The 15155-nt window shown below is 35.7% G+C and overlaps 1 protein-coding gene across 3 annotated transcripts in view; it reads right to left on the bottom strand.

Moving 5' to 3' along the window:
* NLGN4X (neuroligin 4 X-linked) overlaps window positions 1-15155 on the bottom strand; it is a 133318-nt gene that overhangs the window by 95723 nt on the left and 22440 nt on the right. The window contains exon 2 of one of the 3 annotated variants that reach the window (XM_074149950.1): window positions 12529-12550. The exons of the other annotated variants lie outside the window; for them this stretch is intronic. Coding sequence (XP_074006051.1) covers window positions 12529-12550 — 22 coding nt within the window. The remainder of the gene's footprint in view (window positions 1-12528; window positions 12551-15155) is intronic. 3 annotated transcript variants of the gene reach the window in all.

Genomic DNA, 15155 nt, shown 5'->3' with positions numbered 1-15155 from the left:
CTGCATGGCATGTGTCACTTGGTACCATACAATATTATATAATATCATATCAGTATAATATGATATGATTTTACTATTCCACATCAAGAAAGACAAGTTGAATTTTGCATTTAAAAGGAATCATATATGAGCTATATAGAATCATATGTGAAACGATACAGCTTATGTATGCAATTATTTCTGAGAAATCAAATTCCGCTCTTCTTTGGCTAAATATAAATTGTCCTTGTGAAAAGGAACAGCTCAAGCTTTTCTTCTTTTGGTTTATTTAAACAATATTGTTGTATGTGTACTGATGTTTTCTGTTATAATATGTACTTCAGTTCCTACGGGGGAAAAAAAAAAAAAAAGTACTGCATTTGTATTCAGCTGTAAAAGAGATCTGAATGTTTCCTTGTCTCAATCAGTGCAATTTACAATTTAAAACACCTACCGTCTATTTGAGGAAATTAACTATGATTGGCAGTTTTGCTCAGGAAAATAAGCCACAGAGCTTAAGTGTGTTGAAGGTCACTGACAAAGTGAGTTAGTGAGGTTGTCTGAAGGTAGAACTAGCACAGATCAGTCCAAATTATACCTGCCTGTATGTTGTCGTTACTCTGTCAGTCATATCACTACTGAAATACACTTACAAGAATAAAATGGAAATACTGGCACCACAGTCAACTTTCCTACCACTAACAGCAACAAGAAGAAGGTATGAGACTTAAAACCACAGCAAATATGATTGCTGTGATCAAATCTCTCAGGGTATTATTTCAGTTTTCTCGTGGTGTCAACAAAACCTCCTGTCCAAGCTCAAAGCCTCCTGACAAAGACTACGTGGTATAGCAGAATGAACTTACTCTGTGCCCTTGGACTCTCCCTTCCAGTCTAAAGAACATGCGATTTCTGCTGGTTTTCACCTGAGGCAAAATTTGAAAGGAAAAACAAACACTAGGTGAAAGGTGAACTTTATAGTAGTTGTTCCTCTGTTGGAAAACTGCCAAAAGGCAAACTTCATTACCTTCACTGTGTGTGTGTGTGGTTGTACATATGTGTCTGTGTGACACTTGCCATGTTCTCACACTCTTTTTAACCTTCCATGCCTGGATCTTTTAGCAACACGGGAAAATGCCAAGAATGCCCAATGCATTGTGTTTTGCTTTTCAGGTACCACAGTGGGTAATTTCATACTTCTTACCAGCAAACACTGATAAAATTGGCCATAAGAAGAGGATAAAGGAAAAGAAAGAAAATCAAATGAGGCAAATCATGCCTGACTAATCCAGTGGCCTCCTACGATGGTGTAAGTGCATCATTGGAGAAGGGAAAAGCCATGGATGTCATCTACCTAAACTTCTGTGAGGTCTTTGATATGGTTCCCCACAACATTCTTGCTGCTAAACTGGAGAGATATGTATTTGACGGATAGACTATTAAATGGGTAAGGAATTGGCTGCATGGCTGCTATTCAAAGGGTTACAGTCAATGGCTCAATGTCCAAGTGGAAACCAGTAACCAGAGGTGTTCCTCAAGGGTCTATACTGGGATCAATGTTATTTAATATCTTAATAACATAGTAGGATGGTGTGCACCCTCAGCAAGTTTGCAGATGGCATCAACCTGAGTGGTGCAGTTGATTCATTAGAGGGAAGGGATGCCATCCAGAAAGATCTTGACAGGCTTGAAAAGTGAGCCCATATAAACCTCATAAAGTTCAACATGGCCAAGTACGATGTCCTCCATCTGGGCTGGGGCAACCCTGGTATCAATACAGGCTGGGTGATGAAGGGATTGAGAGCAGCCCTGCAAAGAAGGACTGGGGGATACTGGTGTACGAAAAAAATTGGACCTGAGATGGCAATGTGCGCTTGCAGCCCAGAAAGCTGATCATACCCTTGGCTGCATAAAAAGAAGCATGGCCAGCATTACTGGGGGGGTGGTTTTATTTTGCACATTTTCCACAATCCATGGCATGTTAGTTTTGGCATACATTTAGTAATTCTTGCAACAAAACTGTGATGGGACATTCTGCAAAATTTATATCTAGAGTTCAGTGCAAACATCTTTCAACACTTTTGCATTTAAATAAACCTCTCCTGTCACCCACATTTTAACTCTGATGATATAATTTTCCTGGTAATAAAAGTGCATTGCCCTTCTATGTCCCATATTAACTTAACCACCTTTCATTTTAGTATCTCATTTCACAGGTCTCTACATGGCTTCCATCTTCCCTTCATTATGAATTTCTGTTGTAAAAAACAGCAATTCCAGTAACAACCCTTAATTTGTGATTCAGACTCTTGCCCCTGAAAATAGCTTCCAAATCCATTAGTATCAGGGACATAGTAAAAAACAGACCATTAAAATAATTGATAGTGTTCCCTCTCTCAAGAGTAGCTCAGATTTCCACACCAAGAAACTGACATCATCTGACAAGTTATTTCCTTCCAACTCTTTCTTCATTCCTTTACATATTATTGCATCCTTTTCTTCACACAGGTTAGCTTTCTAAAATGATGCTTTTACTTCTTCCTTACAAGACTTTGATGCTTTTTTTTCCCTCATTCCTTTATTTCATGATGTTCTGTTTTTTCAGTTAACTTTACCCTACAGTCACACTTAACTACCCATAGAACATACTCTACCACCCTAGACTATCATAATTAATGCAACCCCATGTTGTTTTCAGTTGTTGCTCATTGTCAGCATTCAGTAATAATTTAATGCTATTTCCGTTACTCTGATTTCATATTAGTTAATCTTGCTTTGTTCTGCATTTGCTCTCTTTTTCTTCTTTAGGTAGCTAGTTTTACAAGAGGCAACAAGATAATGCACATTTCTATTAGAGTACCCAGGAACTGAAGATATATAAGACAGTTGCAATAAGCCATATTTTGATAAACTGAAGTGTCAGAAGAATAAATACTAGCACCTATATCCTTAGACGCATTAAGGATAAACCAGTATTTTGTTCTCAAAAAGAGTTGGAGGGTAAAATTATTGATCTTCCAGTGAAATACTTCAGTGTTTAATCAAAATAAGCTACTACAACAGAAGATTAGTAGGAACAGATAATGTGCATAGTAAAATAAAGAAAAATAATACTAATAAAGCCTAAGGAAAAGAGCAATTAAAAGCATTATAAAGCATTTAGATACATTGCTAGAAAATAACCCACAGCTGTCTTTAAAGAAAAAAGCACAGCTCTTTGATCTACTAGAAATCTTTAGGCCTCTCCATAGAATATTTCATAAAATAAACCTGTTGATAAAAAAATGTTTTCAATAAACCTGTTTCTGTGGGAAGATGCTGAGAACATAATTATTCACAGAGAAAGAGGTGAAGTAATGTCATGGATTAAAAACAAGCTACACAGAATATGTTAAGTTTTAAGGAGAGGTCAATTTTCAAAGTAGCAAAAGATTAATGGTCTAGTGAAATATTCTCTACATTAATCTGATGTTGTTTAATATTCTGTTAATGATCTGGAAAAAGGGATGAATTATGATATTGTACAATTTTCGGTAACAGAAACTACATGAGCCAAGGCCAGAGAGAATATGAATATCTTCAAAGAGAGTTTATAAAGCTAGATAAATGATGGATGACGCTTAAGGTGCTGCTTTTTGAACTGAAGTCAAACACATCTAAATGCCTATGAAATATGGCCTATTCACTCTGCAGTCAATGGAGATAAAGAACGTCTGTCCCGGGTTAAGAAGAATTGCAAACAAGGTGTGCTTTTTTCTCTTTTTTGTCTCTGAATAAAAAGTAAGCTTAACACAGAGACAGAAATATCTATAAAGTAGTATGTTTAAAAAGTAATAGTCATACAGTGGAAACAATAACTTGGGCCAGAAACACAACTGTTAGATTCCAAGTTATCTATAACTTCCAAAGAAAAAGGCTTGGGCGTTACTCTAGGGATAGCAATGAGAACCTTAAAAAAATAGCCAAATACAACACTCAGAATGTCACAGCATAGCATGAATTCTGAAAATACAGTAATTTTGTACATTAATGTATAATAACTAGATGTTGCAGGTCTTATCAGGAATTATACATTCATATTTTCATTTTCACACAGAACATAGCAAACATAGAAAGTCTTCCATCAGTATTCTGTATTGCTGGAAGGCAAAAATGGTTTTCTGTGAAAAGAAACTCAATTAGAACCCTCAATTACATCTAGAGAACAGAAACGTAAGAGGGATACCATTATTGTATTGTTCACTTATGGCATGTATCAAGTGAGACTTAACTTTTCTGTGAATACAAGGAGTGTTGAATTCTTCTAAATAATTGAATATATTTAAAAGCTATTAGCCTTCAACAGCTCAACAATGGTAGATACTTAAAAAAACCAATGAAGTCATAATGCACAGAAATACCATACATTTACTAGGATTTTGCATTAACTTTTAAGCATGTTATACTATAAAACTGACACCAACAACTCAACAAAAGACAAAAGATACAGTTAAGTCTAATTTTATTGAGATACGTGGGACTACTTTATATTCAAAATTAAGCTTATGGGACAGAGATCATGAATTGTGTGTTTCACAGCATAGATGAACCACAAGATTATCAGGGAAGAAAATTCCCATGAATTAGTTGACACAGAAGTCTCTTGCACCGTAAGGATTCCTTACCCTGATGCGCAAGACAGTTGCCAGTTTGAGAGAAAGGAACAGGATAACAAATTTTGGTGTAGTCTCATACAACACTTGCAACTTCAGATTTTAATGGTGTTATGGAGTAAATTGACTTTTATAACAATGCAGTTATTCAAGATGTGACAACAGTGAAATAAAAAAAAAAAAATCCCTGTCCCTGCCCATGGCAGGGGGTTTGGAACTCAATGATCTTTAGGGTCCCTTCCAACTCTAACCATTCTATGATTCTATGATTCTATGAAAAGCAGGTGCTCCAGTGCTATTAAGATCAGACTTGTTACTGTCCTTTGTCCTTATCTGGAAACGTAGAATCAAGTTTTCTGATAGTTTTTTTTGTTGTTTTATTTATATTCCTCCTTCAAAACTTGTACTATCTGATCACCTTGTCTTCCAACTTTAGCATCATAAAAGAAATACTATTTTCTTAGGGGATAAAATGTAGGCCTCTGTTCATCTTTAGAAAATTATGCATGCTTCACAGTTGTCTTAAAATAGACTTTCTCAAAACATAAATGCCAAGTATACAATTACTTGTACACAAGTACACAAAAGAAGTGCATCCTAATTTCCAACGTTAATTCAAATTTGCAATGTATGTGTAAAGTTAATTCAAAATTGCAGTGTATATATGTGCCTGTTCTCTTACTCTCAGAATGAACACATTAATAATAGGAATACACAAAGATCTGTCTGGAAAGAAGCAATGGGAATAGGAAGAACAAGGCAAATCACCCTAACATCCACACAGAAGACAGGCTGATCTGATTTGGAACTGCAATGGTGTTGTAAAAAATATATCAAGTTGTAATAAGAAAGAGAAAGAAAAAAAAGAAAAGCTGTGAGCCTTTCACCCCTTCCCACATGCAACTGGCAATGCAAATCAAAAGTATTTCAACTCTCTGGGTTTAGGTACGCAACTGAAAAATTGGAATTAATTATTTGTACCTTTCAGATCTGCGAAACATTTTTAAACATAACATGATTTCCTTTTTTTTAAATTATCATCAGAAGTCTATGGTAACCGACAAAAGAGCAATTGTATCTATAAGTACATAGAAAAACAATAACATCTGTCTTTTAAGGATTGAAGTTGCACTGCCCGTAGTTAGAAAGGAGACTATTAATATAACTAAGAATAAAAATAAGACATGAGCATTCATGGACTGGCAACAGGGGTGGGTCATTAATTACTAGACAAAGAATGACAGAACATTCCTGGAAAGGGGCAGAGGGACACAAGGGAATGCTGATGTTTCTTTAAATCTCCAATGTATCACGACGCTTACATCATGCTGCGTTGGGTTACATCATGTTACGACTAGTGATGTAACCCGTCGCAATGCAATGCACACATCGCATTCAGTCAGCACTTTTTCAGCCTGTCCACATGGTTGAGAGAGAGGTTTGGTTGTGTTATTTAAAATTATTGTATTTCTATGGTATTTCTGGTTGTTTATGAACAGAAATTTCCTTGTTTCAAGAAAAAGAAGGAAGGCTAATAAAACTAAAATTTACCCTAAATATTTAAAACAAATGTGCAGAACATGCAGATAGGCTTGGTCTGATGATGGTATGAAAAGCCACCCACATAAATACACTTAGGCGTAAGTAAATCAGGGGAGAAATATCATCATGTGCTTCACTCTCAGTATAAGTGTGTTTGTTCTTTAAGGATAAAATACGTCTTTCTGTTCACTCAGTTTCTTTCTTTTTTTTTTTTTTTTTTTTTTTGTAGAATATGTTAAATAGCTTTTAGGGAGAGCTTTTCCTATATGGCATGGGTATAATGCTCTCATACTGCCAAACCAGGCTTCGGCTCTAGGTGAAGAAATTATTTCCATGCAGCAGGAGGTTGCTGAAGATATCAAAAACACCCCATCACCAGTGTGTCCAATGCTCGAGTCCGGAACAGCTAAACTGGGATTTATGGGGGAGCTGGTGCCCAGCAGGGGATTCAGATAGCTGGGGCAGAAATAGTAACTGTGATCAGAGACAAATATTGCACACCACCTGTAGTCATTTGCCTAATCGATAAGACTAGAACTAAGCAAGCCTAATCTTTGTCCCATCCCTTTTCCTTTCTTTTCTTAGTCTAGCCTTGATGCCAGTCCCTACTGCTTGAGCAGAAGCATTTGGATTTAGCTATGGGCAAGTTTTTCAGATATCTTCTATTTGAAAATGTGATAGATGCACACATCTATCTAGTGAATATAATAGTGAATATTCACTATGTACTAGTGAATGCACACTAGTAATTTTCAGTGTCTTAGACCACAGTAAGTTTGTTATTTCCCACTTTCTTTTTCCATGCTACCCCTTGAGAAGCACTCTTTTTTTTAACTCTTCAAACATAGGAGATTAATGGCATATTCACAAAATCATTACCTTTTTATTAATCCCATACTCTTTAATACTCAGGCTTAGATGGAGAAATGGCCATTAGCATAGGATGCAAAAAAAATAGCAAGGAGAGTCTGACATCATATGCCAGTATGCTCTTGTCTTTTATGCTGCTCAGATTTGAGAATAAATTATGTCTAATCTACTGAACACACTGCATTTTCATTGATGTTTCTCCTTACATTCAGTTAATGTTTCTCCCCTTCTGCCCATCTTTGTAAAAGATGTACACAGAGGCTGTTCAGAGTCTTGCTGATCTTGTAATCTGCTCTCCACCTTGCACACTTTGCTCATAGGTTGCACAAACACATACACACGCAAAACAGGTAATATCACTTTCTCTTGAAGAACTGGTTGTAAATGGAATATTTTTTAAGGTTGGTCTTCAATTTAGATGTGAATATGCATCCTCTTCCATTGGCAGTTATAGTCATGAAAGCATTTACTATTTCTTGACTAAATCCCACACTTTCTGCACCTTCTGTCATCTGCTTATTACTGTCTTTTTGCTAGAAGCTAATTCAACTGCACGTGTGATTTCTCCAGAGCTCATATCTCAGACAAAAATGTGGCAAGTTAACAAAGAACAACTCTTTTAAACTGATGAAGATATAACACTGACTGAAACGGGTTAGGAGACAATCATCTGAGTAGCTTCACTAGCAGAAGCAGCAATTTCTATCTTGGAGGGTGACAAGCAATGACTTGTATCCACTTCTCTGAAATATTTAAGCAGGTGAGAAGTCACTAGCAGAGAAGGAAGGATTAAGAATTTGCTGGAGAAAGATAAACACCAACTCAATCTCTAAGAATGGAGTTGGAAAGCAGAGTTGTATTATGTCACCAGGAAGCAGGAGCTACAATTGATAATAGAGTAGATGTTAATGAATGACAAGCCTTAAGATAATACAGTTCATTCTTAAAAATATGTGACGCCAAGTTGCAAAAGAAATATTTAATCTGATTTCTTTTCATATTCTTCCTAGACCTTCTCTTTTGATGACAAGAAATGCTATACATAAATCAAATGCACCTGTCTTAAAAAAAATACTAATGAAATGCCTGGAATCAGATCACAACACAGTCAAAGTAACTAACTATGACTGACAAAAGAAAGACAAATACATTTCTGGAATGGGGTCTTGATTCTTGTACAGAAAGGCCTATACACATATCAGGCAAATAGCCCCTCTGAAATCAGGTCAATTTGGAGTCAGTTTTACTGAAAGTAGAAAAAAAGTAAAAAGCTACATCTTAAATGACCGATTCTAAGGGAAAAAAAAAAAAAAAAAAAAAAGATTAGTGTAAATACAGTGGTGCAAGAAGAGTATTTTTATTAATACAGGTAGTTTTACATGCAGAATACAATCTTTAGGTACTGTGTTTGAACAGCAATCAATTTTTAACTCTGCTGTGTTAAAATAACTGAATCTCTGAAGCAAGAAGGGAAGAAAAAGAGGACTGAGCTTGAAGTTGTTCCCTAAGCCACTATACCTTCCAGGGCTCCTCTGAGACAATGCTAATTATGCATCAGCTTTCATTCAAGGCTTTGCCTAAAGGCACAATGTAGCCATAAATAATTATTCATATCATTGATTCCACCAAAGACTCATTCTTTTCTAAAGCAAGAATGTTAAACTCTGAATCAGGTCAGAATCCCATAAACATTAAGTAAGCTGAAAAGTCTTCCTTTGTAGATTATGTAAAGCCTTTAAAGGAAAAATTTAGGTCTATGGATGAGGTCACTCTGAGGCTTAAGCTAAAACATCTGCATTTCCTTATAATTAGTAGGGCAATTTATTCTGGAATCTTCTACCATCTTCTACCATCAAAAAGTGCTATGTCCTTCCCACACCACAGCAGCAAGGATTCATGACAGGACAAGCCAAGCTGTAATAATCAGGCTTCTGCTAATGAGAAATAAGTAGTCTAGCAGAATGAAAACTTCAGCAGTTCAGGAGTCACCCACAAGAGAAGTCATTGGCAAAATGATGTTTTGGTTTAATGAAGTTTGTTGCAACACATTTTACATTTGCAACGGAAAAAACAGGTGGAATATACAGTTTGAGACTAGACTCTATGATGCAGTAGCAGCAAAAATGCACCCTGGCATAAGAAAATAAATTCTGAGTAGATAAGTGTATTCTTTTTACTGATGTACAGCTTCACAGATATGTCTTTATAGTCACATTCAAATACTTGCAAACTAACCACAATGTCAAATGTAATTGAAATTTAAAATGAAGTACATAAAAAGCTGAGATACAGCAGGGCTATATGGAACCTAACAATGCCTTTAAAAATTCCAGTCACATGGATTTTTGACCCCACCATAATTTTTTTTTTTTTTGCATAACATGATTTACTATCTTCAATGCTGTAGATATACTCTCTTCACCTCATGTACTCTGAATAGAACGCTGAAAATTATTTATCCTAAGTCATTACATTGTCAGTATTTTCACTGCTGTAATACTGAAGTCCTAATCTCTGTTTTAAGCATGACAGTCTTACTGGTTTTTACTTGTAGAAATGTATCTTCATATAAGCAGCAAAAACAACTATTGTCTTTTGTATAGGCACAGATTGCATTCATTTACATTATGAAACTATATGTCTGTTTCCACGTAAAGTATCATTATTACTTTGTGTAGATGGAGTAAGATGAAGTCTATTTCATTGTATCCATTTGCTGTAATAAGACAATATTGGGGAAAAAATAGGCCTTCAGCAGCTTAGGAAAAATGAACTAGAAAAGGACAAAGTTAATACATTAAAACCCTGCCTCCTCATCCCTCATTAAATTTAGCATCTTCTCTTTTCTGAAATGGTTTCTATTGTACGTGCACAAGTGTGTGCTTGTGACCTAAAACTTTTAAGATAGTCAACAGCAGAGAGGCAAATAGGTTATTTAATTTTTGGTCATTACTTTTCCCTCAGTACAATCAAGCATAATGTGAGGTTTTCCAAAAGACCTGTTAGGGTGACTCTTATATTTATTCTAAAAACATTGTTAGAATGACAAACCATAAGTATGTTCAGGGACTGCTTGTTCCATTGCTTATACATACTGCAAATGGAAACCTACAAATGATACAAAGGAAAGCATGAGTTTAAAAAAGAACTATAATTTCAAGTCCACCTGCGATTTAAAAGAGAAATAAAAATATTAAACTTCTACAGGAAGAGACTGCACATCTTGTTGTGCTAACTCCTTACTTCTGGTAGTCCATTCAAATAAATTTGATACCTATAGATAAATAAAATTTTTCTAGGGACTGAATTTTGAAAAACCTGTTTTAACAACAGAGCATGGTCTCAAAAATACCTGACAATATACCATATTGCACATATAAGTTACCTTTAACAGTTCCAGCATTAAAGTCCCTTTCCAAAGTTGCCATACATGACTGGAAGAGAGTGTGTGGAAAGCAGTCAGCAAGTCCTACCAACAGGAGCTTAATTAGCAGTTCAGGTAATAAAAAAAAATTAACCATGTTTAGATGAAACCTCTGATGAGACATCCATGATGTGGTGTACAAAGAATGAAATGCTTGTTCTTCTGGACTACCTTCCTTTATCACTTAGTTGCCTCAGATCACACTGCAAGACACTAGCTTCAGTCCTGTTCCCTTGGGAATTCATTCTGGAAACGGTGTGATGGCTATAGGCCAAAAGCTGCTGTCATGTTTACTTTTGAAAATCCAGGACAACTTAATCAAAGTCCATACATGGCACACATGATAGAATAAGCTGGATGTATCAATGTTATGTAAAGTAGTTCTATTGCCCCGGGGGGGAAGGGGGAGGAAAGAGGACAGGAATTTAACAGGAAACCAATAACCTATCAGAAGCACTGGATAACCATTCAAGCAAACTTCAGAATAAATGGTTGTAGTGGAATATTTTCATGCCCAAAGGCATGAGAAAGAGTCAGAGAGCAACAAAAGTCAGAAATCGATGCACAAGCACATGAACTACTCATTCAAAAGAACTGGAAACCTGCAAAATAATAATTTCATGAGAAGAAATGAAGAATATCAGTAAAGAAATAGATTAATTAAAATCGCAAACAGAGCATACATAATGACACTTTCCTTATTCTTTCAAAGCATCCTGAACAACTATACAGCTTCTGATGAAAATTTGCTGAGAAAAAGTAAACTGTGTATCATTAGATCTTGTAGCTCCTGTGATGCATGTGAATCCCCAGTTAAGGAAGTTATATTTGGTTTCTCCAATTTATAGCTAATGTAGCAAGTGTGACAACTGGGAGTAGCTCCAAGTCCAGTGTCCGGATTTCACATCCTTTAGTGTTTCGTAATTTTTTCCTACGCACATCAGTGACTCTGTGACGATGGTTGAATCCCTAACTAAACTCAAACTGAGTTTTCTGCTCTCTTTCCATATACATGTTTAATTACTAGGAATAGGCTGAAATCAATATAATTACTCACAGAAGTAAATGCTTATTGCGCAATACTAGAAAAAGAACAGAGAACTAGGGAGCAGAGAACTAAGACCTAGTTATCTACATATACTTAGAGGCTGTAAAAATTTTGAATTTCAAAACCCAATTCAGGCCTCTAAAAAAAGAAAAAAAAACGTACTTCAGTGGGGACTAGAGAGAGGAAGCCCCTCCAGACAGCAATATATGCCACCAGTGACAGGCAGGATTTATGAACTAAGAAGTAAGCAGTTTAGTTCTAAAACATGTATCTACAATTCTCTTGTAAACATAGTTTCTAATGTCCAGCCTATTACTTAAAGAAAAAAAAAACCAATCCTACAGATTCCATCACCAAGTGGTAAAACATTGACCAGACAGAAAACTGAAAAAAACCTTTGAAATGGTATACTAAAATGCAGATTATCTTTCAGAAGAGTAACATAACTTGTAAAATAAAGGTTGCGTTAATAAATATATAATCCAGGCAGCACACAGAAGTTTTAAATACAGGAAAAACAAAATAGCTTTAATGAGTCCCTAAGATATTGTCTGCAATGTGTGAAGTAGTAGTGTACAGAGATCCCTGAGCTAGCACTAACTGGCTTATTGGCAACTAAGGACAGGCAACTGCTGGAGAGGGTACAGCAGAGGGCTACAAAGATGATTAGGGGCCTGGAGCATCTCCCTTATGAGAAGAAGCTGAGGGACTTGGGTCTTTTTAGACTAGAGAAAAGAAGGCTGAGGGGGCATCTGATCAATACTTATAAGTACTTAAAGGGTGGGTGTCAAGAGGATGGGGCCGGTCTTTTTTCAGCGGTGCCCAGGGATAGAACAAGAGGAAAGGGACACAAACTTGAATATGAGAAGTTCCACCTAAACATGAGGAGGAACTTCTTTACTTTGAGGGTGGCAGAGCACTGGAATAGGCTGCCCAGGGAGGTGGTGGAGTCTCCTCTGGAGATATTCAAAACCCACCTGGACAAGTTCCTGTGCAACCTGCTCTAGGTGGACCTGCTCTGTCAGGGGGGTTGGACTAGATGATCTCCAGAGGTCCCTTCCAACCCCATGTGATTCTGTGAATCTGTGACTAGAAGCAGAAAAGCGGTATCACATGCTTGTTACTCAAGCTAATTAGCTCTGATAAGTGGCAAGATCATTTAGTTTACATAGAGCAACTCATTCTGTTCCCCACACAGCACTGGTTTATTTGAGTTAAACTTAGGGTAAGCATAGGAATATTAACAACAGTATTGTATTTTACAGTGACAACTTTGTCTCAAGTTTTGCCTCTAGTAGCTGAACCTCATTTGTATTATATTTATTCTCAAAACCACCTTGTACTTCTGAGGGCTGTTTTTATATATATGTATATACATCTCTATGTATAATTTCACATGATTATTAAAGTAGCCTCTTTAAACAAAATGAAGACATTTAAATTCTCCAGTTAAGAAACAGATTCTTTTCTTTTTGATGGCATCTGCTTTGAATATTTACCAGGAATTCTATATTATCAAACAGCAATGTTTACATAGGGGAAAAAAAAATAGCAGGAGATAAAATCTGTTTTATTACAACATTACAAATGCACATTTTTTGCTACAATTTAATGAAACAATCCAGTGGTACAATAATAGCTTTCTTTGTCAGGTACAACTGAGGTAAATGTAGTATTAGTTTAAATGTATACCTGCACACAGAGTAATCTGTTTCTAATGATTCTCCAATAATGCCAAAGTGAATTACTACTATTTACAAGAAATTTAGCTATCATTTGGTTTATTTCATTGAATGAAATATTATTTTTTTCTAATTATTGTGAATAAGAAAAAAACAAAATAAAGCAGATTAGTTCCTCTCTTTCTCTTGTAAAAATAAGCTGCATTATTACAAAAATTCAGGCATAGACAAATATAGTTCAAAGCCTAAACTGGCACTACAATTTAGATTTCAAAATAAAAATTGATAAACTGTATTTTAGGCAGCCTTTTACTTGAATTGTCTTCAAAGGTAAAAAAAAATAATAATAAAAAAAATAATTATATATATAGTTGTGCAAACTCAGCTAAAATAGTTCAACATGACTGAAAATGCACCACCAAAATATATGCTAATGAATTTGAATTCACCTCGTCTGTACTGTTCTATTCCTATTCCTCAGAGTAAACATACCATTTATTTATGTGTATTATTTGCAGTCAGTTTCAGATCAATGAAGTCTCAAATTCGATGCCCTTTTGATAATTCTTAGCGCCAGTCATTCTGGCCTCACACACCACTGACACAGAGCCATACTTAGGACATGAATCTGCAAGGTGGTCTGGGGTGAAAGACTCATGCCTGGGGTACACAGGTCCTATCCTGAACTACACATCCACACTTGCAATGACCATATTCACTGTCATGAACCTTTCCACCACAGCTGACTGTATTTAGGACTTCACGTGCAGGCTTCATGCAGGGTCTCACGTTTCTTAATTTCTACTGTTGAGAAGTCTGAGGAAATCTCAGACTTTCCGCTATAAGTTTCTTGGGTAAATAAAAAGCCAAATTCTACATCCAGTTAGAGTGATACAACTAAACAAAAGAGAAGGGTGCAACAATGGCATGAAGGACACACCTTCAGTATATCCTCTTATAAATCCATAGTGTCCTGCTTCATCCAACTTTGGCTAGCATTCATTTCTGCGGAAACACCTACAACATTTGAGTTGAACATTTGTACAAAGTTACCATCCTGCCAATCTTTCAACAAACCTGATATCCCCACAATGGTTTGGGTGCTTTTTTTGTAATACTGGGTAGTTGCTACAAAAAGAACTATCTCTGAAAATGCAATGTAGCTAAAATGAATTTTCCAAAACATCTGACATATAGTTACACCATTAGCATTTTCAGTGTGTTCAGTTTGGTCAAGAAAACATAATAACAAGAAAACACACTAACAAGAAAACACTAGTTATGTCATACCTTTGTTTCAAAATAGGTAATGGTAAACAAACTTTTAGTCCAAAGTTTAAAAAGGATTTATCCTTAGATCACAGTAGGTTTCTCATACAGAAAGTAATGTACTATTTTCTTTTTCTAATGACACTATTAAATCTCTTTTCTATGTAAAATGCATAGAAAATGCTGTTACTCTGCCATTTTAATGAAGGTTCTAGAAGAGAAAGCAGGAATCCTTTTCACTCTGTTCTATACCTAATGTTGTTATTTATATGATAACACCCTTCTTACTTCACAGGCAAACAATAAATTTGGTCACTGGGAGTTTTGCTGCTCTCTGTTAGTTATTAGTGCTAACGAATACTACCATGTATATTCCACACATATTGACAATTTCCTGGTATTTTTTTATACTAGAGTAGATATGTTATTTTTTACAAATAACAACTTTTTAATCAAGTTTATTATACAAATTGGTTGGAAACATCCCATATGATAACCAAGATGGACGGTTTTCATTTTTGTGACCACCATGTGCATAGCTGGTCTAGAATTTTTCTGAGAAAGACTCTAAGATTTATTCTGCAATTACATTTTTCACTTGGTTTCATAGGCCAGTAAGCCTCCTGGAATTATGCCTCTCTTTCTCTACAAATAATTAAACTTTTAATTAATTTCAGCTTCAATTTCAA

The sequence above is a fragment of the Numenius arquata genome, chromosome 1 (assembly GCF_964106895.1).
Source record: "Numenius arquata chromosome 1, bNumArq3.hap1.1, whole genome shotgun sequence".
In the NCBI taxonomy this organism is placed as follows: Eukaryota; Metazoa; Chordata; class Aves; order Charadriiformes; family Scolopacidae; genus Numenius; species Numenius arquata.
The sequence above is the reverse complement of the archived record's forward strand: the minus strand, read 5'-3'. Positions and strand labels throughout refer to the sequence as shown.